At 43.2% G+C, this 24,673-nt stretch overlaps 1 protein-coding gene across 5 annotated transcripts in view; it reads right to left on the bottom strand.

The window, feature by feature from the left end:
* Positions 1 to 24,673, bottom strand: part of SH2D4A (SH2 domain containing 4A) — a 764,817-nt gene that overhangs the window by 53,521 nt on the left and 686,623 nt on the right. For all 5 annotated transcript variants that reach the window (XM_078676366.1, XM_078676363.1, XM_078676364.1 and 2 more), the window contains one exon: positions 2,595 to 2,815. In XM_078676366.1, the coding sequence (XP_078532492.1) occupies positions 2,595 to 2,815 (221 nt within the window). The remainder of the gene's footprint in view (positions 1 to 2,594; positions 2,816 to 24,673) is intronic.

The following is a 24,673-nucleotide window of genomic DNA, read 5'->3' on the forward strand; positions in this document are numbered from 1 at the left end:
CAAAACTGACACTCTCACATTTATGGGCTTAGTCATGTGCTCTGAAGGTGTGCTTTTTTTGTTTGGAATGTTTCCAAGAACACTAATGATGGAACTAAGTGACAGAACATGACTGCTTGAAATTATATTGCACTTCAGTGTCTTCTTGAAGAGCTGTAACCTAAGGAGGATATTTTGTGGGAGCACCGAGACCTCTTCATTTTCTACTAACTATGTAATTGCGGTCATTAGGAGGCGATAAATCCCTACTGTCCCTACAGTTCCTACACACAAGTGGTCTGCCTTGGAGAGATACTCTGATCATATTGTTTTGGGAGCCTGACCTTTGCCATATTCAGCTTTGGGGCTGTATCATAATGGCTCTGGCTGTCTGTGTTTTGCAAGCAAGGTGCCTAAAGTTCAAACATGTAACTAGGAATTTCGCCAAATTAATGTATGCATAGAAGTCAGAAACTGTCAGCCTCAGTTCTGGAATTCGTAAACGGGAACCCATACATTGAGGGCCAAGGTATGGCAACGGAAATGGGGTAGCTACATTTTCAAGTATCTTGTAGAGGTAAGACACCTGCTGCAGAGATCTTTGCATGCCCAGCAATTTTCAGGGGGATCATAATGGTGAGATAACTGGCGGCTAGTATGATTCTGGGAGTGCACAGATGGTTAAAATGCCAGCTGCAAAGCACATTGTGTAACATGCAGATCACAGATTTGTATTTCAGGTAGACAGGTAACTGGGTTACGGCTTTTGACATGGATATCCTTTTGTTACTTCCAGTTCATAAGCTGTAGTTATTCTAATACAGCACAGTAAACTATGAACCAGCGTGAAGAGCTGCATACCCACTGCAAATCGTGGGTTTAAATCCGTATTGTATTTTCTCAATCTGCTGTTATTCTAAGTGTGCAAAGATGGGTTTATTTGGGAAGTAATACAATCTTGTTAGTATAGGCAACCCCAATCATTATGTTATGCTTCAAATCCTGACTTTGTGTTTCTCCCGACCATGCACTCTTAACATATAATTACTCATACACACAAATAAATCTGGCATTCTTATAGTGCATGCACATTTCTGACATACGGGAGATTGAATAAAGTGAAAAACCTGCCTTCAAATCATGGTGTTTCAAAAGTACTGGTGAAGTGATAAGTTGTGTGCCATTTTTTCCTTCCATTGCATTGGTGTCCAAATGCTAGGCTCCAGAGGCTCCCTGCAGGATACTTGAACAACAGAAGGGCGTATAGCCTGTTAAATAGGGTCTTTGTTTTTAGCCTAGCTGGAAGTGAATATTTGAAAGCCTGCTTGCCACCTGCAGGTTACTGTTACGAATAGAAAACTGATAAAGTGCAGAAGCTGCTGAATTGTGTTCAAGAGTAAGAAAATTAAAAAAGGACAAATTCAGCATTTTTCACAGGGCCAGCTGGATCTCAGATCCGGCTCACAAATAGCTACCAGGATCCTGTGAGATCCCCCTCATTTCCTACCTCAGTGAGCATAGACGGTTTCTCTTTCAGTGACGGCTGGCAAGTACAACTGAGAGGGGGCACACACATACACACACATGCATTTACATGCAGCCACTCGCGCAGATATCCATTCACAACACTCACTCACAAATATACATAAATTCATACATATATCTACACACCAAATAGTCAATAAATAACAACACTTCAATGCTGCAGCTCTCGGCGAGAGAAGCCTAGGAGGTGCCTGGAGGATTGGGACTGCAGTCAACATCTCGTCACAGAGTAGGATGGGGTCAGGAGATGAGACATTCTCAGCCCAGCAAAGTTCATCTCAGGCAGCTAGGGGACTGCACATTTATCGCATGTCTAGCTCCTGGCTGCCTGACCTGCAAAAAAGAACGTCTGTCAGACTGACCGTTGCTCAATCGGACAGACACTCTTTATGTCCAAAATGTGCGGGGCTTGGCCCCTCCACCTTTAAGGATAGCTTGCTGCAGTGCAAAATTCTGAGTTATGTGTGAGTTTTAGGCAACTCAAGAGCAAATAAACAGCTAGTCGGCTCTGCGTAGAGTCGTCATGATATGGCCTGTGGACTTCTTCTACCACAACCCTTATGAAGATTTCAGTTTCTAGGGAATGCACGACTAGTATTTTACATTGGTGAGAAGATGATTGCCATGCATTCAGCTCTTCTTTCTGTGGAAACAATCCTTAGTCATAAATGTACCTAACCTTAAATACTTCATCTGAATATGTGTTTTAGGCATGCTAATTACTTTGAGACAATTTCATGGCAAAGTTTGTACAATTTCACTTTGAAAACTGGAACCTAATTGTTCACACAGCTTCAAAAATTCAAATGATGGAACATTTTTTATCCAAATAAGAATTACCAAGAATTACACATCAAACATTTTAAACTCCGTGTATTGAAGGAACAGAAACGCTGCACAAAATTACGAAGGAAGCATACATGGACAGGTCTGGACAACAAAATAAATTGTGGTGGTTGCTGACGTTTGGGAGGTGTCACATATACTATAAAAGCTAAACAGGACTATAGATCTTTTTTAGCTTTTTGGATCAAATGGTAAACACTTTTTGCTTAATTAAGAAAATATACCTGGTGATATGCAACAAGGTCAGCGAGAGTTGCATGTTGCAGCTGGTCTACTCCAAGAAAGCTATATGAATTGCAGGAAGCATCTACCATGAAGTGCTTATATCCTTCTTCTGAGCGATATGAGAGAACATATCCTTTGATTTTTTCACTTATTCGGATTAAAAAGCTTCCTGCACTCCCTGTTTTTAAAATATCTTCAGCCTCTGGTCGGGAAATGATACCTAGTGAACAAAAACATGCTTAAGAACGGAACATGAAACAGTGAGTGAGCAGTGAGTACAAATACAATGTAAATGCCATTCTACAAATATTCGTTCAGCGATGAAAGAGAAGACTGATTCTCACACATATGGCCAGACAGGAAAACAAAAGCAGTCCTAGAAAAAGATGGAATGACAGCTCCACATTACAGTGTTCTTAGAGTGAGAGAGAGAAAGGGAGAGGGACAGAGACAGTTTCAGGGGTGAAGTGAGTGGGACCAGCCCTTTATGTGGACATTTAGGTGCAGAACTCTATTCACTGATTATTGAGACACACTGGTGTCAGACATTACCTGTCAAGTGCCTGTATTAAAATCTAAAGGAACTATTCACAAAGATACATTTACAAGTGTCAAAATCTACACATTTAAATGCATTATTCCACTTTGTAGAAAATCTACTGCTTTTGTCAGTTTGCCATTGTCAAGTGTAAATGTTCTACTAAGTTTAGACTTGCATGTCCTCACCCTCTAACCACCAGGGGATGGAGCTTAATTTCCAGGGTAAAGTCAGAACTAGTAACTTGTGACAGACAGGGTGGAGATGTCCCTATGGTAAAGTGTAGGAAAATGTAAAAAAGTTCATTAAACATTGAAAAAAAAGCTAAAATAAATTGTTATGTCAAATATGAATGTATATATTTCTTTTAGCTATGGAACGCAAAAAAATGCTAAAGCAATAATTTTGAAATAAATACGTAATTACCGTAAAAACATTAAATTAAAATCATAATTTATGGATGTATTTAAAATCCCACCTAAAGTAAAATGTTTACATTTATTTATTATGTATTGAAAATTATTTCTACAATAATAAACTTTAAACAACTGTTAAATTTATTTTATATTAAAAAGGATATTCAAATATTTGACAATGAAATGGCTTGAAACCAGTTATGGAGTATTCTAAAATAAGCCTACTTGAGTCGTGCTTCCTTCAGTTCTTTGTCATGTGTGTTTAACAATGTCGACTAGTCATCATGTTACTATTTCAGGCCCGGAATGATTTGCCAGTGGGCCCTAATTTCTGTGAACACCTCATCTCAGTACACTGCCTGGATCAGAACCCCATAGAGCCCAGACACAACACTGTTGAACCCACCCAGAATATGACAGTGTTAGAGACACCCACTAGAAGCGAGAAATTGCCAGGGCTATTGTGGCCGGTCAGACAATGCACAAGCTGACTTTTCCAGCATTGGGAGCAAGCTACTTTGAATTAAGTGTGCAGGTCATCAGAGGTTTTGAGAGAGTGATTGGCGTTCACGTCATTCAGCATGAGAACACCACAAGAGACCCGCCTCTGCTATTTGAAGGTACGCCCCCCCCCCCCCAAATCAACTGACGTGCACTGTAGCATAGTAGAGCCCCTTTGTGTATACAACCATGAATGCCAAGTTGTTTGTGTGCTTGCGTCCTTGCAGACAACAGTCACTCAACCGCTGGCGATCTAACCTTGTCACATGTATGTTGCCCACAATAAACACAAGTGAGCCTTGGTAAGCTGCTTAGGTGCTGCCTTTCAATGCCAATCAATAACGGGGACATGTTGAGTCGTTACAAGTAGGAGTCAGGAGCAGCTGCTGTGAGAGGTGATATGCCAAGCGGTAGTGGTGAGTTCAGGGTAACCTAATGGATGGTTTGAGGCACAGTTTCTTTCCAGCCCATGTTAAATCCTTTTTCCTATTACGGATCATTTTTAATGTCGAGATGAGGACCTGCAACGTTAGCATTCCTAGCATGTATCTATATCTGGGGCTACCACCATCTTTATGATTAACACACTAACCAAGAGAGATGTCTGCAGTGCAGAATAGCAGGTGAAATCATTCTCTAACCTGGAAATGAAGAAAACGAGTTTATAAGAGAGATATGATTGAAATTCGACAGGCTTGTTTGTTTTAGTCCAAAAAGAATGTAATTCATATACAGAGTGACCTTAACATGACCAGTGAATGTGTCAACACCCACAACAGAGTTCGACTGCCTGATTACATGCACTAAGTCATTCTCAAGACAAGATTCCAGGTCAGAGGGAGAATTCTGAGGATGGTTAAGGGCTACTACCAACTAGGTACCATCCTTATATATGACAATTTTAATCCTATATGGCAAGATAATATCAGCAAGTGGTCTCATATACACGTTAAATAGTGTAGGGCTCAGTGATGAGCCCTGAGGAACTGCACAACTGAGTGATAGGCTTCTAGAAGTTGTTTCTCCTACAAAGACCTGGATAGTTCTACCTTTTAGGTAGGATCTAAGCCAGGCAATGGCTCCACCTGACAGACTGGCAATACTAAGTCTGTTAAGAAGTATGTCAACGTTAACCATATCAAATGCAGAGCTAAGATCAAGGAGGATGATGGCTACTGCTCCTCCTTGGTCAAGGATTTTTTTTGATTCTTCGACTACAGCAAAAGTGCGGTTTCTGTTCTATGCTGAGGACGAAAGCTGGTCTGAGAGTAGTGCAGAAGATTATGGGTTTCTAAGAAATCAGAGAGAATCGTGTTGACATACTTTTCCAAGACCTTACAAACCATGCAAAGCAAGGAGATAGGACGATAGTTACCCAAGACGTCCGGGTTTAAGGCTCGAGTAGAGCTTTCACCATGGCATGTTTCCAAAGAGGTGGGACTTGGCAGGTGGTGATAGAAAGATTTATCACCTCCAGTATGACTGGGAGTACAACATCTTTAACTTTGCATAGGAAGTGAGGAGGTACCGGATCGATGGGAGAACCCGATTTTATTTGAGCAAATATTTGTGATAAAGTATCCAGGTCCATAATGTAGGAAAGTAGGATCTGCTTCTTATGGTTACCCCCACGTTTTGCGGATGTCTCACTGTTTTTGGACTCGTCTGACTGGGATCCTGCTATCCAGGACCCCAGTCTATCTGCCTTCTCACTTAAATTGCTATGTATATACTTTAGGTACACTCCAGATTGGATACTAGGGGACCCTTATCAGTCCCTACTTTATGGTACACCATGTACCCCGGGCATATGTACCCCAGAGGCCTACCTTGGGCTGAAGCATGTATTATGCCACCCATAAGAGGCCCTTCAAAATGACACAACGGGTCTGCTTCAGCATCCTGTGTAAACTGGTGCTTGCACCACTTACTTAAATATAGGTTTCCTATATCTATCTAAATCACTACACTTAAAAACCAGTCACCCCTTTGGCAGGTCTTATCAATCCTGAAGGCATGGTGCTGGGTTTTTTAAGTGAGAGGGTGCCCCTGCATGAGTGGGGGCCCTGGCAGCCTTCGGAGACCATTCTCCGGGGTTGTCTGTGATGCAGCCAGACATATAGGTTAAGTTGCATTATAACCTCGCTGTAAATGCAAACTTTAAAATGGCTGCTTGGGAACATTTAGTGTTTAGTTTCATACACCTTGGAATCATACCTCCACACCTGTAAGTGGTGTGAGAGGTATGATTCCACCCTTCAGAAGCGAGCTTCATGGGTCACTGGTCTACCAGATGCTGCCAGCCACAGACACGATTCTGCTCTCCTGCTGTTGAGCCAAGTTCGAGCAGAGGAGGGCATGACAATAGGCATCCTGTCACAGGTAGGTGTAACCGCTTCCAAGACAGGGTTTAGTGTACTGGGGCTGGGTGGGTGCACATTGGCTCCTGCTCTGAGGTGAAACTGGACAAGGACATGGGTGTAGTCACCCCTCTGTCCTGCCCCTCCCCTAGGAGGGTCCCCGGAATCTGTCCAACTCTTTCCTGTGGGTATAAAGTGGGTTACTTGGCTACAGGACTTTAGATTGTACCTAGACAAGATTCTACTAAGAAGAAACCAAGTACTTCCACTGTCTGCACGATGCTGGATGACAGAAGAATCTCCCTTGGAGTAAAGGAGTTACTTGCCTGCACTAGCAGGCACCTAAGCGCATCTGACCGGCTTGCTGCTGCCGAGCTCCTGAGGACTCCGAAGATTTCAGCAACACAGAAGGTGAGTTTCAAAAGGTCCCTGAGGTTGATCTTCCCATTCAGCGATTCTGAGACCAGTATCCCTCGTGGGGACTATGTGACCTGAACCCCTGTGCACCGAGTACATTTGCAAGTGCATATGCTTGTTGGTGATTGCAGAGCTTGTGCATTGGACTCCATGTAGTCCTGATCCCGAGCAGTATTTGCATAGAAGAAATCTGGCCTCTTCGAACTGAGTGCTCCGTGGGCTGGTGCTTTGCAAACTTGCGTGAAGTCGTCTTGTGACTCCTAGTCCGTTGGCCTGTGGGTCCTGGCGAGGGTAACCTTGCTTGTTCTTTGGCTTCCCTGGTTGCTTAAGACTAGCCCCGACTTTCCATTGCTTGGAGATTCCCCTGGACCTTGCTAGTCCACACCGTAACCTGTTTGTCCTTCCTGCGTGGGTTGCCCCAGCCGGACATTGACCCCTCAGCACTCGACATCCTTTGTGGGACAGCTCACCTCTGGATCCTGGTCATCCTCGATGTCTCCTGGTCCCTGTGGCTGCAGAGTCAAGCATCCCTTCTTCACACTTGAAGCAACCGACATTGGTGGGCATTCGACTACCGAGCCCCTGGTCACCTGAGTGAAGTGACCCAGACCCTTTTCCCTCTGCTTTCAGGTTCCTCTCACCTCGAATCCAGGCTTGGATTCCCCCAGACACTCTTCACCTTCATGGCAGCAGTACATCTTTGCAGCTCTCTCTTGAAAACGACAGAGGTTTCCGACGCCACTTGACCCCTATGCACCCGGCTCCTCTGGGATAGGTAACACAGTACCACAAATTTCCCATAAATTTGTACAGAGAACGCGGTCGTGTTTCCTCACTGCACCTATCCTCTGTGGGCTCCCTGTGTCACTACCTTGGGTGGTTCCTTGGGTTTCCAGCGATTCTACGTGCTTTAGGCACTGTGTCTAGTCAAGTTGTGATAATTATACAATGTTTTCATTTAGTCATTCAGGCGGTGATATTCTGGTAAAACAAGCTGCTTTACATTCCTTCAAGATTAAGCCTGAAGGCTGCTCCCCACAGATACCACTAGGATAGCTTTCTAAAGGTTATCTTTGACCTCATACATCATAAGGGTCGTGTGGACTGGAACAGGGTGACTACTTTAATTAGTGGACAACATATACCAGGTCACCATCTCACACTCAGTGTGATCTGGGAACCTGTTCATGGCTAAAAGGTCACTGGGACATGGAGATCCAGATAACAGGTTCTATATATATCCATGGAAAAAATCTGTAAGTTTGTTACAGCGATCAGAGGATGTAACAGTTGATGTGCCAGGAGATGGGAGACCTAAAATATTCTTCGCAATGCGGAAAATTTCCCTGGGAGTGTTAAATGCAGAGTTAATTTTTCCTTCATAGTATAGCGCCTGTGCTTTTTAGGTCAAGCCTAGAGCAGCGCATGCGCTGCATGCTTGACTTTTAGTCAGGGGGTTTATAAGTGCATCCCACATTCTTTTCCTGGCCTCAAGCTTGCATGCATGCTGGCGTGCACGCGCGCAGCCGCCATCTGTCTTTTGTTCGTCACAGGTAATTAAGTGCATCGCGATTGCAATCACTTTCACTTTTCTCATTGTTTAAGCACTCTACAAAAGTAAGTGTTTCTCAGCTGCTCAGTCGTGTTCTTCTGCCCCCTCGATGATCCCGCCCCAGCCCCACCTTCACTCCCTCTGTGTGCTTGCCCAGCTCCCGGTCCTCCCTGTGCTTGTCCCCCCTGCCTTTGTAAATGTGTAATAATACAAGTGCGCGGCACAGAGTGCTGTGCTCTAATTTCACTCAATAAATGAGCTCCTTTATTCCTTATGAAGAAAACGGATGAGGAGTTTGTGTCATGTGATCTCTGTTCTCGTGGCCGCCGGCCAGCCCCGTGTTGCTGCAACAAAACACGGAAAGTCTTCAGCAGCCCGGAGCGATTCTAAGTGTTGATAACAAGACCTTTCTCTCTCCTTTCCAGAGTGAACAGGACTGCGTAGAAATCCTGGCGTTTGTGGGAGCGAGGAGCCTGCGGTAACCGAGCACAGAGAGTAAGTCCTTCTCCTGCGGTATTCAGAAGGGTTCACGGGGGGTCTGTAGCCTGTGAAGGGTACAGCATGCGTCCTGCCCCCCTCGTCCCGTGCAAACTCCAGACACGATAGCCAGCTTGAGGTCGTGTTAACAGACTGACTGGAAAGAGCCCTGGGCCCAGACGTCTGCTGTGATATTTCCTGCTCAGGAGAAGAATAACGGCCCCCCCCCCCCCCACAGGTGTCTTGCAGTTTCTTCTGTATTGTTCATTATACATGAGCAGATGAACTTGGGAGGGGTTCAGCTTTTCACAAACCTTGATTGCCTTTTGTTCTAATATTAAACTCATACAGCACGCAGTTCTGCCGTTTCTAAGCACTGTAAATCACAGTGCTGTTCTGCTGTTCTGCTGCTCCTTGGCGCCACAACATAGCACTCCATTTGCCAAACTCTGAAGGATGGGTGGCTGAGTTGGCCTTTCCAGTATTTTATTTTGTGGCCAGTTTCAGGGGTTGCTGTGCAGTGTGATAAGGATCACATCACTCCCACCCTGATGGAACTCCAAGCGCCCCTTTCCTACTCGCACATCTTCAAAACTAGCTGCATCCTATCCGAAGCCATCACGACGAGCACCATCCCTTATCTTACAAACACGCTCAACAGCTCTGCTGGCTCTCGGCATACCATGGGCCAGGTCATCACCAGACTGCAGAATAAAAAGAGTAAACAAGCATTGGCATAGCCAATAGGTCTCGCCTTTGGGTCCTTATAAGTGTTTAACCATGCAACAGTTAATGCTGTTGGACCAAGCATATTGTGCTGCATAACTAAATACTTATAAGGTCCCAAAAGTCAGACCTATTGGCTATGCCAGTGCTTGTTTTATTTCAGATTGGTAAAGTTTTTGGACAGTTTTTGGACAGTCCTGTTTAAGTAACCATAGCTTATGCGAATATCACACAGAGATGATCCCTCTCACCCTTGTGTGGCTGGATTTAATAGGAATAACTGTTTTAAGTGATGACTCTATCCAATAGATGAGCTTTTTGGAGGATAAAATGGGACTGGGATCCAGATTAGGCTTTGAGGTTTTAAGCACAGAGGTCCAGGATTCCACAGAAAGCTTAGACGAAGGGCAGACTATCCTGGTAATGGATTCTGCAACAGTGGGTTGGAGAGTTGAGCAAATTGGGGATCAAAGAGTGATCCAATCAAGACAAAGGGATAGGTGCCCCAACCGACAGCTCATTGTTGTTGGTGAAAACAGGGCCTAAGGTATGGCCTTTCTTATGCGTGGGGCCTTTGACTTTTTGTATTATTTGGATCACTAATACATCTTGGATAAGATCCAAGGCATCTGTTTCATTCCGATCATCAAAGTGTTGATTAAAATCTCCTAAAAGGGTAATGTTGGGAAAATAACTTGCTAATAAGGCCACCATTTCAGGAAGAAATTTAAGAAATTGCCCACACACCCCCGGGCATCGATACATTAAGATTCCTGAGAAGATGAGCGCTGGAGAGAACGAAATGGTGAAAGATAAACTTTCACAGTCGGAAATGACATTGGTCTCAAAATGACATTTAAAAGAGTCCTTTAAAAATAATAGCAATGCCACCACCCTCCTCCTCTCACGATCTTTGCACTGGATATTATAACTAGGAGGGAACATTTGTACCAAATCATGTTCACAGTCCTTGTGGAGCCAGGTTTCAGTTCAAAATAATACATCTGGTTGTTCTTCTTCTAGGAGTATATTAAGTTCAGTATAGTGTTTAGGTAAAGATCTACAATTGAATAAAAAACATTTTGTGAGTGTGTAGAATCTGTACATCAGGCTGTATCTCTAAAATGGAACACAGCCTGAATGAACTGTGTGGGCACGATAAATCACCTTTAGATAAATACATAGAGTGGCAACAATAGTCTTTACCCAAATCCCTTAACCTTAGGTTTTTGGAGGATGAATAAACATTTTTACCTGTAGACGAGGGGGCCAGGGGTTCTGGCCCCAGTCGGCCACGGACAGGCGCCGACGGGTTGCCTTTGGCGCGCCAGCGGAGCACCCGGTGCGCGAGCACACGGTGCGCATCCACTCAGCCATACGGCTTTAATAGCCAGCCACCCGGAAGTCAATTTCCCCAAGCAGTGCCTCCTCTCTAATGCCCCCCCCATGCAAACGGAAACCGTGGTGGATCATGGACCATATGGAGGCAAGCAGAATGATAAAGTGCAAGGTTAGTGCCAAATGAATTAAAAGCAGGTTAAAATCGATTTTAAAATCAGACTAATACCCTTCAGCTCAGCCTATTAGGCCACCCTTTTTACATGAAGCTGTTCCTCTAGGCTATAAAACTATTGTACAGAATTTCACTGAAGCTGACAATGTCTCCATACAAGGTTGTGAGGTCCTCTTTACCAGATGCAACCCTACACCATCTTCCTCCTGTAACTTCCTGCTCCTTTACATACCTCCACCTAGCAATGCAACATTCCCAGACACACGTCTAGACAATGTTTCAAACCTTAGAACACTACACTCCAAACTGTACATTCTGGGTGACCTAAACATTTGGATTGACAAACCTAATATGCCCCATCCGAAAACAGTCATCATTGGCCTAAACGCACAACCTAAACCAGATCGTCCACAACCCCACACACATCGCTGGACACATCCTAGATGTCATTTCTGCACATACCGAACTAGTTACCTTTAAAAAAAAAAAATGACTCCGGTCACATGGTCAGATCACCATTTGCTTGTTTTCAAACATAAAACAATACAAAGCAACACACCTACAACCACCTTACATGCATCCACCTATTGACTGTGGAACAAACTTAATTTAGAACACTTAGAAACACAACTAACATCTAATACAGACCTAAACATGATACATTATGTTGAAAAAACGTTATGAGTGGCTATAGGAAGCATTGATATCCTAATACCACTAAGAAAGACACAAAAGAACACAAGAAAACAGGCACCTTGGAAAAATACAGAACTCAAAACAAACACCAATCAAGACGAACTTCACCTACAGAAACTTAACAGATTATACAAGTCAAAAAAGCTAAAAGAAAGTTACTATTCAGACAGAATTCATAGTGCTAAGTGTGCAAATAAACAATTCTGTAAAATTCTCAACAAATTTCGTAAACCAAATTACCTAGTAGGAGCTCATCCCATTATTTAAGATTTCACAGACAAACTGGCAAATCATCACACGACCAAAGCATACATGTTTGACTCCTATTTTGAACAAAGAAAAACCACCAGCACCAACCCTTTTCCAAAACAACAGTCAAAGAGTACACAAACTCAGCTTCTCCATTCCTTCCAAAAAATTTCACACAATTAATGTATGGACCTGGTCAAAGCAAGCAGACCTGCCGGCAGCCCTTCTGACCTGTGTCCACCACACACCTTCAAGAAAAATCTGCTACCTACCTCTGCTGCCAAACCAGTAAGAAAAATCATCAACAATTCCTTAACTACCGGAATATATCCAGAATATCCCAAAAAGTCATGCATATGCCCATTACTAAAGAAAACAAACCTAGACCTGCTTAACCCCGACAACTACAGGCCAATTACAAATGAACCTTTCCTTGACAAACTGATAGAAAGAGCAGCATTCACCCCGATGTCACAATTCATTGAAGATAATTCCATACTTTCAGTCTTCCCAACAGGAATCCGGCCAGGAAAAGGCACAGAATCTGCCCTCGTTGCCATCTGGGATGACCTTAAGAACACAGTTGACTGGAATGGGGTTGCTGCACTACTTCTCTTGGACCTCTCAGCTGCCTTTGACACAGTTAGCCATGACATACTAATACAAAGACTCAACGAAGCCGGCATAGAGGGAACTGCTCTCGACTAGATCACATCCTACCTACAAAACAGTACAAATGTCATCTATAATCCCCTTTCTCGTCCAAACTGTACTTCATAAAAGCAGGGATCCCTCAAGGCTCGATCATCTCACCACTGCTTTTTAACATTTACATGAAGTCATTACAGGCACTGTTCAACCAATTTAACCTCACACGCTATAAATATGCAGATGACACACAAATACTCCTTAAACTGGAAAGCCACAAAGAACTGGAAACTCACCAGTTTTCAGTTTGCTCAGAGCCGTGGATCACTGGATGACATGGAGTCATCTCAAATGTAATGCTTCCAAAATATAAATACTCATGTGTGGCTATTGGAAAAACTATCCCCAACTCCTCGCTGCCTGGCCTGATGATCTGGGAACGCCGCTTAAAGTATCAAAGAAAGTAAGAAACCTTGGAATTACTTTGGACTCCTAGCTATCAATGAATGCCCAAGTAGACAAACTTGCAAGATCAAGCTTTGTTACTATAAAAATTCTGCAACGCACCTTCCCCCACCAGGAATTTCCACACAAGGTCCAGGCTACTATCTTTCTTGTTCTGTCAAAACACGATTACACCAATAGCCTATACCTCAGATCATCTTTAACAGCTATGAAAAGACTTTAACGGATTCAAAACTCTGCTGCCGAACTACTCTTACATATAAAACCACAAGAACACATCTCCCCTGCCTTGAAAGCCCTACATTGGTAATTGGTTGCCAGAAGATCCACATTGAAGCTGCTCTGTATCACCCAGAAAGTGATAAATAGAAACAGGACCGTTCTTCATCAGGAATAAAATCAGGTAATACATTCAACAAAAGAACCTCCGCTCTAGATTGGCACCTCACCTCAAAATCCCACCATACAAGAAAAACAACATAGGTGGCCCATCCTTCTCTGTTCAAGCAGCCAAACTATGGAACTCTTTACCCCCAAACATAAGATCCATGGATAACTACCTTATCTTCAGAAGACTACTCAAGAGTTGGTTCCTCACCACATAAGCTCCATACTCAAACATAAACATGCAGCATATCCCTCTGTATATAAGGATTTATTTGGACTATAGAGGAGTACCTACATATGTGTATTGCTTTGAATAAAAGTGTATAGTAATTCGCTTTTTTAATTTATATTCATTAAATCTCCTTCACAAATGTACATATTATTTATACTTACATTATTCTATGTTTAACATGTATATAGGTGATTGCATAAATAAGTAAATCTTTTAAAATAACTATCTACAATTGATTCACTATAAAATTACAAAAAATAAACATTAATAAAATCAAATAAATTAACTTAAGTACCGCAACACTTGAAGGTCTGAGTTTATTCAACTTAAATCTACATATAGAACATTCCTTATACATCTATACCTTCCATGTACTTATGTATCTTTGCTTCTAATTCAGCATCTCCAATGCACTACCCTATATCTCACCCTATACCTTTCTCAATATATCCTCCACCCCCACTCTGGCTCATTTCAAACCTTATTCTACTACTCTTTCCAACGCACTACCCTATTTCTCACCCTATACCTCTCTCAATATATCCCTTACCTCCACTCTCTCACTCATCCCACACCCCCTTTAACTACTATGATCCCCACAATAACCCTTTCTAGAACTTTCCCTCCTCAACCCCTCCTTGTATCATCTTATACCTCTTACTATTCATATTTCACAAACAAGCCTTTCTTAACGCTTCCCTCTGACTCCTACCCTTTACTCATCCCAAACCTCCTACTACTGCTATGAGCTGGAAACAAAAAGTTCTAGACCCGTACCTCTTTTATCCATCCATTATCCATTTCAATCTAAATAACAGACTAACATGGCAACCGCTCAAATTAATTTCATATTTCCTTATAAAAATTCCCCATAACACTATTTGGGTTTCGAAGTACCATGCAACCCACCGAAAAGCGATTCAACACCTCATCAGAGGTAGCAAGCGCTATATGAATGTATCCCCTTCCCTGTTCTTCATGATTTTCGTATATGTGAATAATAGGAACTTGGACTCATCCCATTCCAACAAACCTTTCTCTCTCCATTGTAAGAGTTTCTTCCAATACATATGGTTTACTGTAAGGATATTACTTCTTTGTACAATTTCATAGCATTCAACTTCTTTTAGTTATATGTACCCTTCATTCAAATGCATAGTCTTAGATGGGACAGCCACATTACCCCTTTTATCAGAAGGTTTGATGACCGTATTTTTGTCAGATTGTAGACTTTGCAAGGCTTTCCTTTCATTCATAATCAGATTGTCTATCCTCCATTTACATCTAGAAAATAAGTTTCTTTTGGCCAGTTGTTTTTAAAAGTAACTGCTATTTGAAGCTATTTGGACATGCAGGCAGTTTGTGTACCCGTAGACAAGAGGCATGATATGCATCAGAATATGGTCAATTCTATGACGCACGATATGCCTAAATGTCTGAATAAGAGTGTACAAAGAATCTAGTGCATATTCATACTTAAGTTGTACCTACATGACAGGTACATTACTAGGATGTATGAAAATCCATTCCAATACTGCGATTGCCAAACCAAAATCGATTTCTCCTTAAGTTTGTCCTTTGTTTGTGACGTGTACGTCACTGTGATGACGCATAGCACTCTTATAAAAACACTCTGTGCAGGGAAGCTTCCCGCCCGTGGTCAAGGCAACTTGGGCAATGAAACACATTGGGAAGATGTGCATTCCTGTATGCCCATGAAGTAATGGAGTGTGCTTTTTCAGTTCTAAGGTCAAGAAACCAGTGAACAACATTCATACATATAAAAAAATATATATACACACACACACATAAAAATAAATTGACACTGTATAATAAGATGTGCCTAAGAAGAGTACATATAAATGACCACAACAAAGGTCCTGGGATGAAGATGGGATAACAGCGAGTTGGCAACCAGCCCGTATAAAAGGGATAGGGCTGGAAATCACACATCTCAGAAAACAGAATGATCAGATAGAACACAACACTAACGACTGAATGGTTATAATCAGGCACTAGAGAGGCAATTGAAAAGAAAACAACAAGGGAGAAACAACCACGCTAGAATAGAGAAATAAGACTACTATGGAGGACTGTAAAAAGGGTTGAGTTGAACGAAGCCAACACAGGGGAGGCCTACTAAGATAGCTAGGCCCCATCTTAAAAGAAAGAATAGTAGACGGAGAAAGGACCTGGCTGAAGCTGTGGCCAAAAAGCTGAGAACATAGTATGGGAAGATCAATGCCACAAGTGAAGGTCCAACTAAAGAACCAGTGTGCAGAACTGAAGTAACAGATGGAGAGCCAGTTCCTACAGCCTAACTAGCATGGAGGCCAGATCAAAAGAAGTTCTTATTTGCACAGCACAACCCATGCCCGGCCAACAAGCCTGGCAGCATTGTGATAGATGATCCCGAAGTCACTCACAATCGTATTTGGTATGTTTATTAGTACAAGGGAAACAAACATCCAAAAGGGTGGAACTGTATCTGGGCTCGCAAGAAGTGAAGGAAACTCCCTGGAAAGAATACCAAGGGAACACTAACCTCCACACGAATCAACCCAGAGAGGGTGGTCAAGGAACCCATGTCTGAGAAGAAATGGAAGATGAAAAAAAGCCATAAATCCCCAAAAAGGAGCAGTAGGCACCTATGAAGAACAGCCAGGCCAGTAACGAAAAGATGGGGTTGGTATCGTAGGTGCTATGGAAGTGTCTCCAATACAAAACTGAAAAGCAACCGCAGCTTCGCGCAAGGTAGAAGTAGATTTAAACAGGCCATGCAGAGGCATAGAAAAGAAAGGGTGAGCAGAGTAGGTCACCCAAGCCAAGATACGGACAAGGCATGTCCAAAAGGAGCCTAAGAGAAAAAGGACAGAGGGCAGGAGCCCGTCTTGATGCCATATAGCTGGTGCTAGCACTAGAAGTGCTAAGGCTTGAAGAGAGAAAGAATGGACACCACCTGGGCCAGGACCAAATAATGCACCCTAGGCCAAGAATCATGCCCCTTCCCTTGTGTTTGCTAGGAAAGAAGGGCATCAGATAGAGGGGGAGAAAAGCACTCACAGCCTACTGTGGAGAAATACTCAATAAATGGTGGGGCAAGAAGAATCCCCATGCACCATCTTCTGACTTGCACCGGTGCACCAATGTACGGCATGTGAAGCCCCCTATAAGGTGTACTATGGTGTCAAAACAAATGGAGGAATACCTTTAAGGCATACAAACGAAGTAGCCTGTAGGACAGGGTACAAATGGCCAGATGTAGGTGGGCAAATACCGGTCGGTAACAGTGAAATTCGTTAAATTTCACCGTTACCGACCGGTATTTAGCCATGTGGGATGTAGGGAAGGAATCTGTAATAAGGAATCGGTAAATACTGATTCCTTAATACCGATTCCTTATTGGCCTTGCATTTAAGGAATCGGTAATACCGATTCCTTAAATGCAATGTAGGTAGCACTTAAAACAGTGCACCTCAGCCTTAAGGAATCGCTATTTACCACCATCTTCAAGTCGGTGGTAAGTAGCGATTTCCTTTCAAAAAGCACTTTTTTGATTTTTGAAATGTGCCATATGGCACACATCCATGCCCTTAGGGCATATATGTGTGCCACATGTGCACACATGCACATCTCAGGGGTGCAATAGGGTGTCCTTTGGACACCCTGGCACCCTTGAAATACCTCTCGGTAATACCGAATCGGTAATACTGAATGTCTTCACATTCATTCCTATAGGCCTCCAAGCCCATAGGAATGAATGGGTGGTATTCGTTATCACTGAATCTAAATTACCGATTCGGTAATAACGAATATTAAGAATTCTGTGTTTTTACCGAATTCTTACCTACATCTGAAATACTGATTTCTAAATACCGAATTTGTAAAATTCAGTATTTAGGAATCAGTATTTCCCTATTATCTACATCGGGCCCAAAGTTACAGCACATCCACAGAATATCATGAAAACACCCCAATCAGAACTTGGGTTACGGTGCAGCCAATGGTGTAGAGATTACACAGTGCCAGAAAAAAAGATGTGCCCCAAAACAACCAGGGACCACAACCTGTCATCTACAGGGTCATAATCCAAGAAAAGAAAATACCTGCCGGGCGGCACACTACACCTGATGGCACTCAGAGTTGACAAATGAAAAGTAGTAACCAACTGGCGCCACCCTATAACGGCTCATATAGAAAAGAAATGAAGGAGACCATCCCCGGCCAGGCAGAGTATGGGGCAAATAAGAGGATGGTATAGCAAACAGGGATTAAGATTTTGCTCCACTCCGACTATTCCAAGCGTAAAGCGGAGTCAGCTTGAGAGCCAAACAGATATAAAACATAGAAATGCATGTACACTAAGGCAGACTGAACAGCCTCAGAGAAGCCAGAGGTGCATAGCCAGGCACTTCGGTGAGGAGCTACCGAAAGGGCCAAGGCTCTCCCGATGGAATCTGTGGCAGCTATGTCACAACAAATCAGCAATTTAGCTGCCTGATGACCATCCAGTACCAGCTGAGTAAGAGTATTCATCAACGACAGAGAGGAGAAGTTGCGAGACCCGATCGCACAACACATGAGAAAAACGTCCTAAAACACAAGCTGTATTATGGGACTGCAAAGCAGAGCTGGTGGCAGAAAATAGATATTGACCAAGAGCATCTAGACTTTTAGACTCCCTTTCTGGAGGGATGTTAGGTAGAGCGCAGATTTCGAGGGTGGCCGTAGAGGCCTGAACCACAAACCTGTGCGAAGTAGGCTGATGACTCCTCTGAAAGCGGAGAAAGATAGCCTGAAAGGAACTGTTTAACCGACACAGTTCCTGACTTTGACTGGTGCCGAAGAGACAACACCTTGGCACCAGGGAAGAGAGACAAAGTAGGGGCAATAGGTGCCATAGACTCGGAAGACGGCTCTGGCGGATCCAACAATGGTGTCTGGCTCCGACTACAAAATCGGAAGAATAGGAGGCGTGCGGCGATGACTGCCTACGGTGTGACTCACCAGACAACAGCAAGGTGAAGGACTTTGGAAGCTGGCCCTCGAGTGTCCTTCAGAAGGAGAAGAGGACCACCACGCTGCTAACAGTTTCATGCAGCGCTCCTGCAATGCAGGTGACCAACGCTGAAGATATGAGCTGAATAGTTCGGAGTCAGGGACACCACAATAGGATGAGGGCGCAGTGTCCACATTGTTGTTAACAGGATCCTGAAGAAATGTAGAAAAAAAACATCCACAGTTTTGTTAACAAAGAGGAGGTAGGCCAAAAATGGCCAAAGGTACCGCTCTCCATATCGGCATGGAAGAGAGGAAAGTCAGAAACTGTCCTAAGCGCATCAGGGTATGGCGTATATGGACTCTTTTGATGTTACATCTGGAGGTGACTTCATTATGGAGACTTTTGATGTCCTCTACCGACGTGCAGAGGTACTGCTGTAGAAAAGTTCCCTGATCCCGTCTGGCACCTGGGTATAATTCAAAGTTAAGAAATCTGTGGCTAGATGTCTCTATCAGATATAAATACTGGAGGGGGCCCGCAGCTCCCCTTGATGAGCCATAGATGGCCCTGGGGTCCACCACCCTGGTCGGTGGTGGTCCTCAGTGCCATCTATGGCTCATCAAGGGGAGCTACGGGCAGCCTCCACTATTTATATCTGATAAACAGCTCTGGCTTGCAGGAAGCAGAGTGTTCATCTGTTTCCTTGCACGCATATATGCATGCAGAAAAACTGAAGATAACATTGTTCCTGCAAGCAGAGACCTGCTATTTAAAGCAGCATCAAGCTTGTGGAAGCAATGCCGGCTCCGCAGGAGCCGGTGTCATGTGTCTTAGTTAGGTCCATAAAGGAACCCTGCAATTACCAACCATGTACACCTTACTTACTATGCCTTTCCTTTCACACACTAACATTTTACACAGATTTGCCTGTGTGACAGTACTGGATTTGTTTCTTTCAAACTGCTTCGCTTACAAATTCCGCTTCACTTAACATTATCACGACTTCTTGAACACCAAGCACAAGGCCTCGTCACGCATTGTGCAAATGTCATTCTATTTAAGGCTCTGATTTCTTTGTGTAGAACTGCTGCTAATTGAAGTGAAATTGGGGAAAAACTGAACTATTTGGGGGAATCTCGTCCATTCGCTGCTATATTTGTTTTTAGGAGAACTTTTAATTCTGAACAGTATTGGGATTTTTTTTTAAATTAAATACTTTTTATTCTCTGGGGGAGATTTTCGTGTTTCTATTCTGAGTTGCACTGTGTTTGGGGTGTGTCAACTTGCCTAAACATAACTTTTGTTCGGGACGCGTTCCGTACCAGTCGGCCATTTTTTACTTTCCACGCGCTGACGGAGGTCAGCGCTCTACTCGTTGCACGCCGCCCGTTCACTGCCTGCATTTAAGAGCCATGTTCCTGACGCCAAAGGTGTGACAAAGGCAAGACCGTCTGCGACCTTCCGAGACCGACCGGGACCAGGGGCCATGATTTATGCCCAAAAAGTCACTCCCCTTACGCCCATAACCCAATATTCTCCAGGCCAACTGCTCAGTTTGTGTGGTAAGGTGGGCACTGATTGCAATTTACTCGGTCCCTTAGAGGTTAATTCCTTATGCAGTGGTTGCAACTACTGTTTTAACACTCATATTTTAAATATGTGTAATAGTTCCATTACAGATGGTTCTAGCGACCAGGGAATTCCTGAATACCCCCGAAGTAAAAATAAAACGTATAATTTGTGGAACATCAATTGTCGTTCCCTCCCTAAAGATAAGGAGGACATTTTTAACTTGTTGAACAGCGAAGAACCTGATGCTATTTTCTTGACTGAAACATGGTTAAATACTAGCACAGGTCCGGACATGGCGACTGCCCTTCCTGATAATTATACCATAGTTAGGAAAGATAGAATCCTTAGGAAAGGAGGAGGTATTGCGATAATTTTTAAAAGAGGCTATTCATGCAAATTTGAGGATTTTCCTCTGGTTGACTGTGAGACTGCCTCTTTTAAACTCACCCTTATTCCCCAGTTCACCCTATCGGAGGCACTGATCTACCGTCCCCCAGGATCGGCTGCTTCTTGGATGTCCTTACTCCCAGATTTGATAGCTCCTTGGCTACTCAAAATGGCACATTTTACAGTTTTAGGGGATTTAAATCTTCATTTCGAAAATAATGAATGTATTGCAAGCAGGGCTTTGATTGCAGATTTTTCTGCAATGAATTTACCTCTCTGCAATAAAGGCCCTACACATATAGCTGGTCATTTATTGGACCCGATTTTTCTAATTTGTCCCATATTAATTGCCCACCTGCCCTTCCTTTATGTTGGTCTAATCGCTTTGCTGTTAAGTTTCAACACACAATTCCATTAAACCCGGTTCTACCGTTACCTGGTATACATGCCCGTCCAGGAACTGGGGAAAATTGGACATAGAAAAATTAAACCAAATATTGTTAAGCAATGCCCCTAGTCTTAACCCTATATCACATTCTTCTTTGGAAAGTATTTACAATTAGATTGCTGCTGCAACTAATGCCTGTCTTCCGCCTTCTGTGAAAAAATTGAATAACCATCGGCCCCCTGCTTCCTGGTTTACAGAGCAACTAAAAATTGAAAAAAGTAAGTGCAAGGTTATGGAAAGAAGCTGGAGAAAGAACTACTCCTCTGAATTCAAATGTATTTATAAAGCTATGCTGAAAAAATATCAAGCCTTATGTAAAATAGCTCGAGTGGAGTATGTCTCTTCTACTATTCTGGGGGCCCAGAACTGCCCTCGTACTCTGTTCTCTATGGTTAAGAAGTTTGCAGGCTCAGGCATACAGCCTAGCTCGCCTGTTTTAGATGAATTGCATTGCAATACTCTCGCTAACTTCTTTATAAATTAAGTAGAACAAATGTATCTGACATTAGGGGGAACTAGTGCAGTGACGCCTTTTCAGCCCATTCCTTTCTCCGAACCCACTGTGGCTGCAGAACCTTCTACTAATCTAGAGAAGTGGGTTCCTCTTGATACTAGCTAGCATCAAATCAGGCTCTCCTTGTGACCCTATTCCGGCTTCTTTGCTCCTGCAAATTGAACAGCCCTCTTTGAGAGTTGTTATGGAGATACTTAATGCCACGCTTAGCAAAGCGGTGGTGCCACCTGTTTGGAAACATGCTATGGTCCTGCCTTTGCTGAAAAAGGCAAATGCGGATCCGACTCAGCCGACTAATTTTAGGCCTATTTCCTTACTTCTTGTGTTTTCCAAAGTTTTGGAAAAACATGTGAATTCACAACTGTCTATGCTTGTTGAATCCTCTAATTTTCTGCATCCTTTTCAGTTGGGCTTCAGAGCAGGGTTCTCAACGGAGACAACCCTGCTGGGCGTCACCGAAATGTTACGCAGCATTTGGATGCAGGTAACACAGTGGCCCTTATACTACTTGACCTAAGGCCCGCATTTGATACAGTTTCTTATACCGTATTAATTAAGTCTCTACGCTCTCTGGGCATTTCTGGATCGGCACTTGGTTGGTTGTCCTCTTTTCTATCTGAACGGACATTCCAAGTTTTATCTCCTAGGGCCGCCTCAAAGGCTTACTCTTCCCCATATGGGGTGCCACTGGGATCAATTTTAAGTCCTCTTTTCTTCAACGTCTATGTACGACCTTTGGCAGTGATTGCTGAAGAAGCAGGGCTGGCGCTCTTCTCGTATGCCAATGACACTCAGATCATCTTTTCCTTATTGGCGGACAATAAATCTGGTCCTTCCACCTTGCAATTGGGCTTGCGTAATATTGCATCATGGATGCAGTCTAACTTGTTCAAGCTAAATGGGGAAAAAACAGAAGTCCTCATTCTTGGGAAAAATACAGATCTCTGGGTCCCTCAACATTGGCCCGATGAAATGGTGCCTTTACCTCTGCCCTCCTCTCAGGTCCGCAATCTAGGTTTTATCATTGACAATAAATTGTCAATGCAACAACATGCAGTACAAACTGCAGGCACCTGTTTCACCATCCTTAAATGGTTAAAGAAAATCATTTGGATGCTCCCTGTTGCTACCCAAAGGACTGTAGTACAGGCACTTGTAAAATCTCGCCTGGATTATGGAAATATCCTTTTATTGGTTGCAAACAGGGATGAGCTGTGCAAGCTCCAGCAGGTGCAGAATTCTGCAGCAAGATTGCTTTGTAGAATTCCAAGAATGTCCTCCGTTTCTAATGCCCTGAGAGAGTTGCACTGGCTCAGGGTGGAAAATCGAACACAATTCAAAGCCCCGAGCTATATGTTTAGAATCAAGACTGGCACTTCACCCAAATACTTACAAGACTTGGTATGCCCCTATCAACCCTCTTGTCTGTTACGTTCTTCTACTGAAGAAAAAATTGAAATTCCTAGAATCAAATTTGTGAGAATGGGCGGCCGCTCCTTCTCCTACCTTGGTCCAATCTTGTGGAACTCTCTTCCCGATTTGATGCGTAAAGAAACACTGTACTCTAATTTTCGTAAACAACTAAAAACTTGGCTATTCAATCAATGATTCTAATCAAGGTTTTTAATTTCTTTCTGGGTCAGCACTGGGAAACCCTTCTTGGGTAGCTGTTCGCATTATAAAAATAAATTAACATAACATAACATTTATCATCCATGAGGCGACCCAGCTATTTATAGACCAAAACTAATGCTGCCATGCACAGGACTCACAGGGATGCTTTTCATTATAAATAAGCAAGCATTTCTGGGTTTAGTTAGAGGAGTGCTTTGCTGTCATTGGCAAGATCACAACACACTGAAGCTTTGGCCCAGCAGCTTGCCGATATCTCTGCGAAGGGTGTCATGCTCTTGGCCAAGACAAGAACTTACATTATTTCCCTTCAGGTAACAAGGGTTGGGTCATCCATTATGGGGATTCTTGGCAGAAAAAACACACGGCCTAGGCACTTAGGTTAGGGACTGCATTGTAGGAGTATGTCAGATTTCTAGACTGTTTAATATGCCAGCATATATGCACTGTAAGAGCACAATGGGGGGACTTTTTATTCTGTTCACTGTATTGGTACTTCTAATAACTTTCAACTGCTTCTATTTATTGATCATTGCAGCACATCTATTTTATACAAGGATCACGTTGGTTAAATCCACATTGCAAACGCTCATCAGTGTCTTCCTTGTATATTTGTCTGAGAATAAGAGAGCATGAGAGTATATTCCTCTGAGAATAAGAGAGCATGAGTGACTGAAAGGGTTCTAGATCTGTTACTACGAACCTTGGGGATCAGTGTTGTCATGTTCAGTGGTTACCAGAACCATTTGTCACCCACCTACGTTTAGGAGGACTTGGAATGGCAATGAGAGCTGGCTGATCTATATGACAACATATCCTGAGGGAATGCATAGAATCAGTCTGGCAGCATCCCAGCGGTTATGCTGTCCACAAACGCATAGTTCCTAATGCAGGATGGAAACTACACAACATGCCACTGCCAACGTTCAATCGTACCTTCTCAAAGATCCCTACTTACCTCCAAACCGGAGATGTCCGTGATGGCAGGGAAAATCCTCCTCAGCTGAGTAGGTAACCCCTATGTATAGGCTTTAGGCTGTTCAAGCTTGAACCTTTAAAGAATTACTTTCCAGTGTGTATACCCACTCTGTAGTTCATCGAAGACGAAGAGCCCCGGCCTTTAAACATTGCAGAAAAGAGTAGACATGGAGTTACACTGAAACTATTATACCATGGTCTCTCAGACAGGGGTGTAGAGGTTACCTTCACGGTTGAGGCACATGAAGCATTTAGGACAGAGGTGTTCTATTCTTGGGTTACAATCCCGGCTTCAGACTACACTACACAATTTTTTCATACCTACACTGAAGATGAAATACCGGATGTCTACGCTCCTTATAAGGCAA

Source organism: Lissotriton helveticus, chromosome 2_1, assembly GCF_964261635.1.
Source record: "Lissotriton helveticus chromosome 2_1, aLisHel1.1, whole genome shotgun sequence".
Taxonomy (NCBI): domain Eukaryota; kingdom Metazoa; phylum Chordata; class Amphibia; order Caudata; family Salamandridae; genus Lissotriton; species Lissotriton helveticus.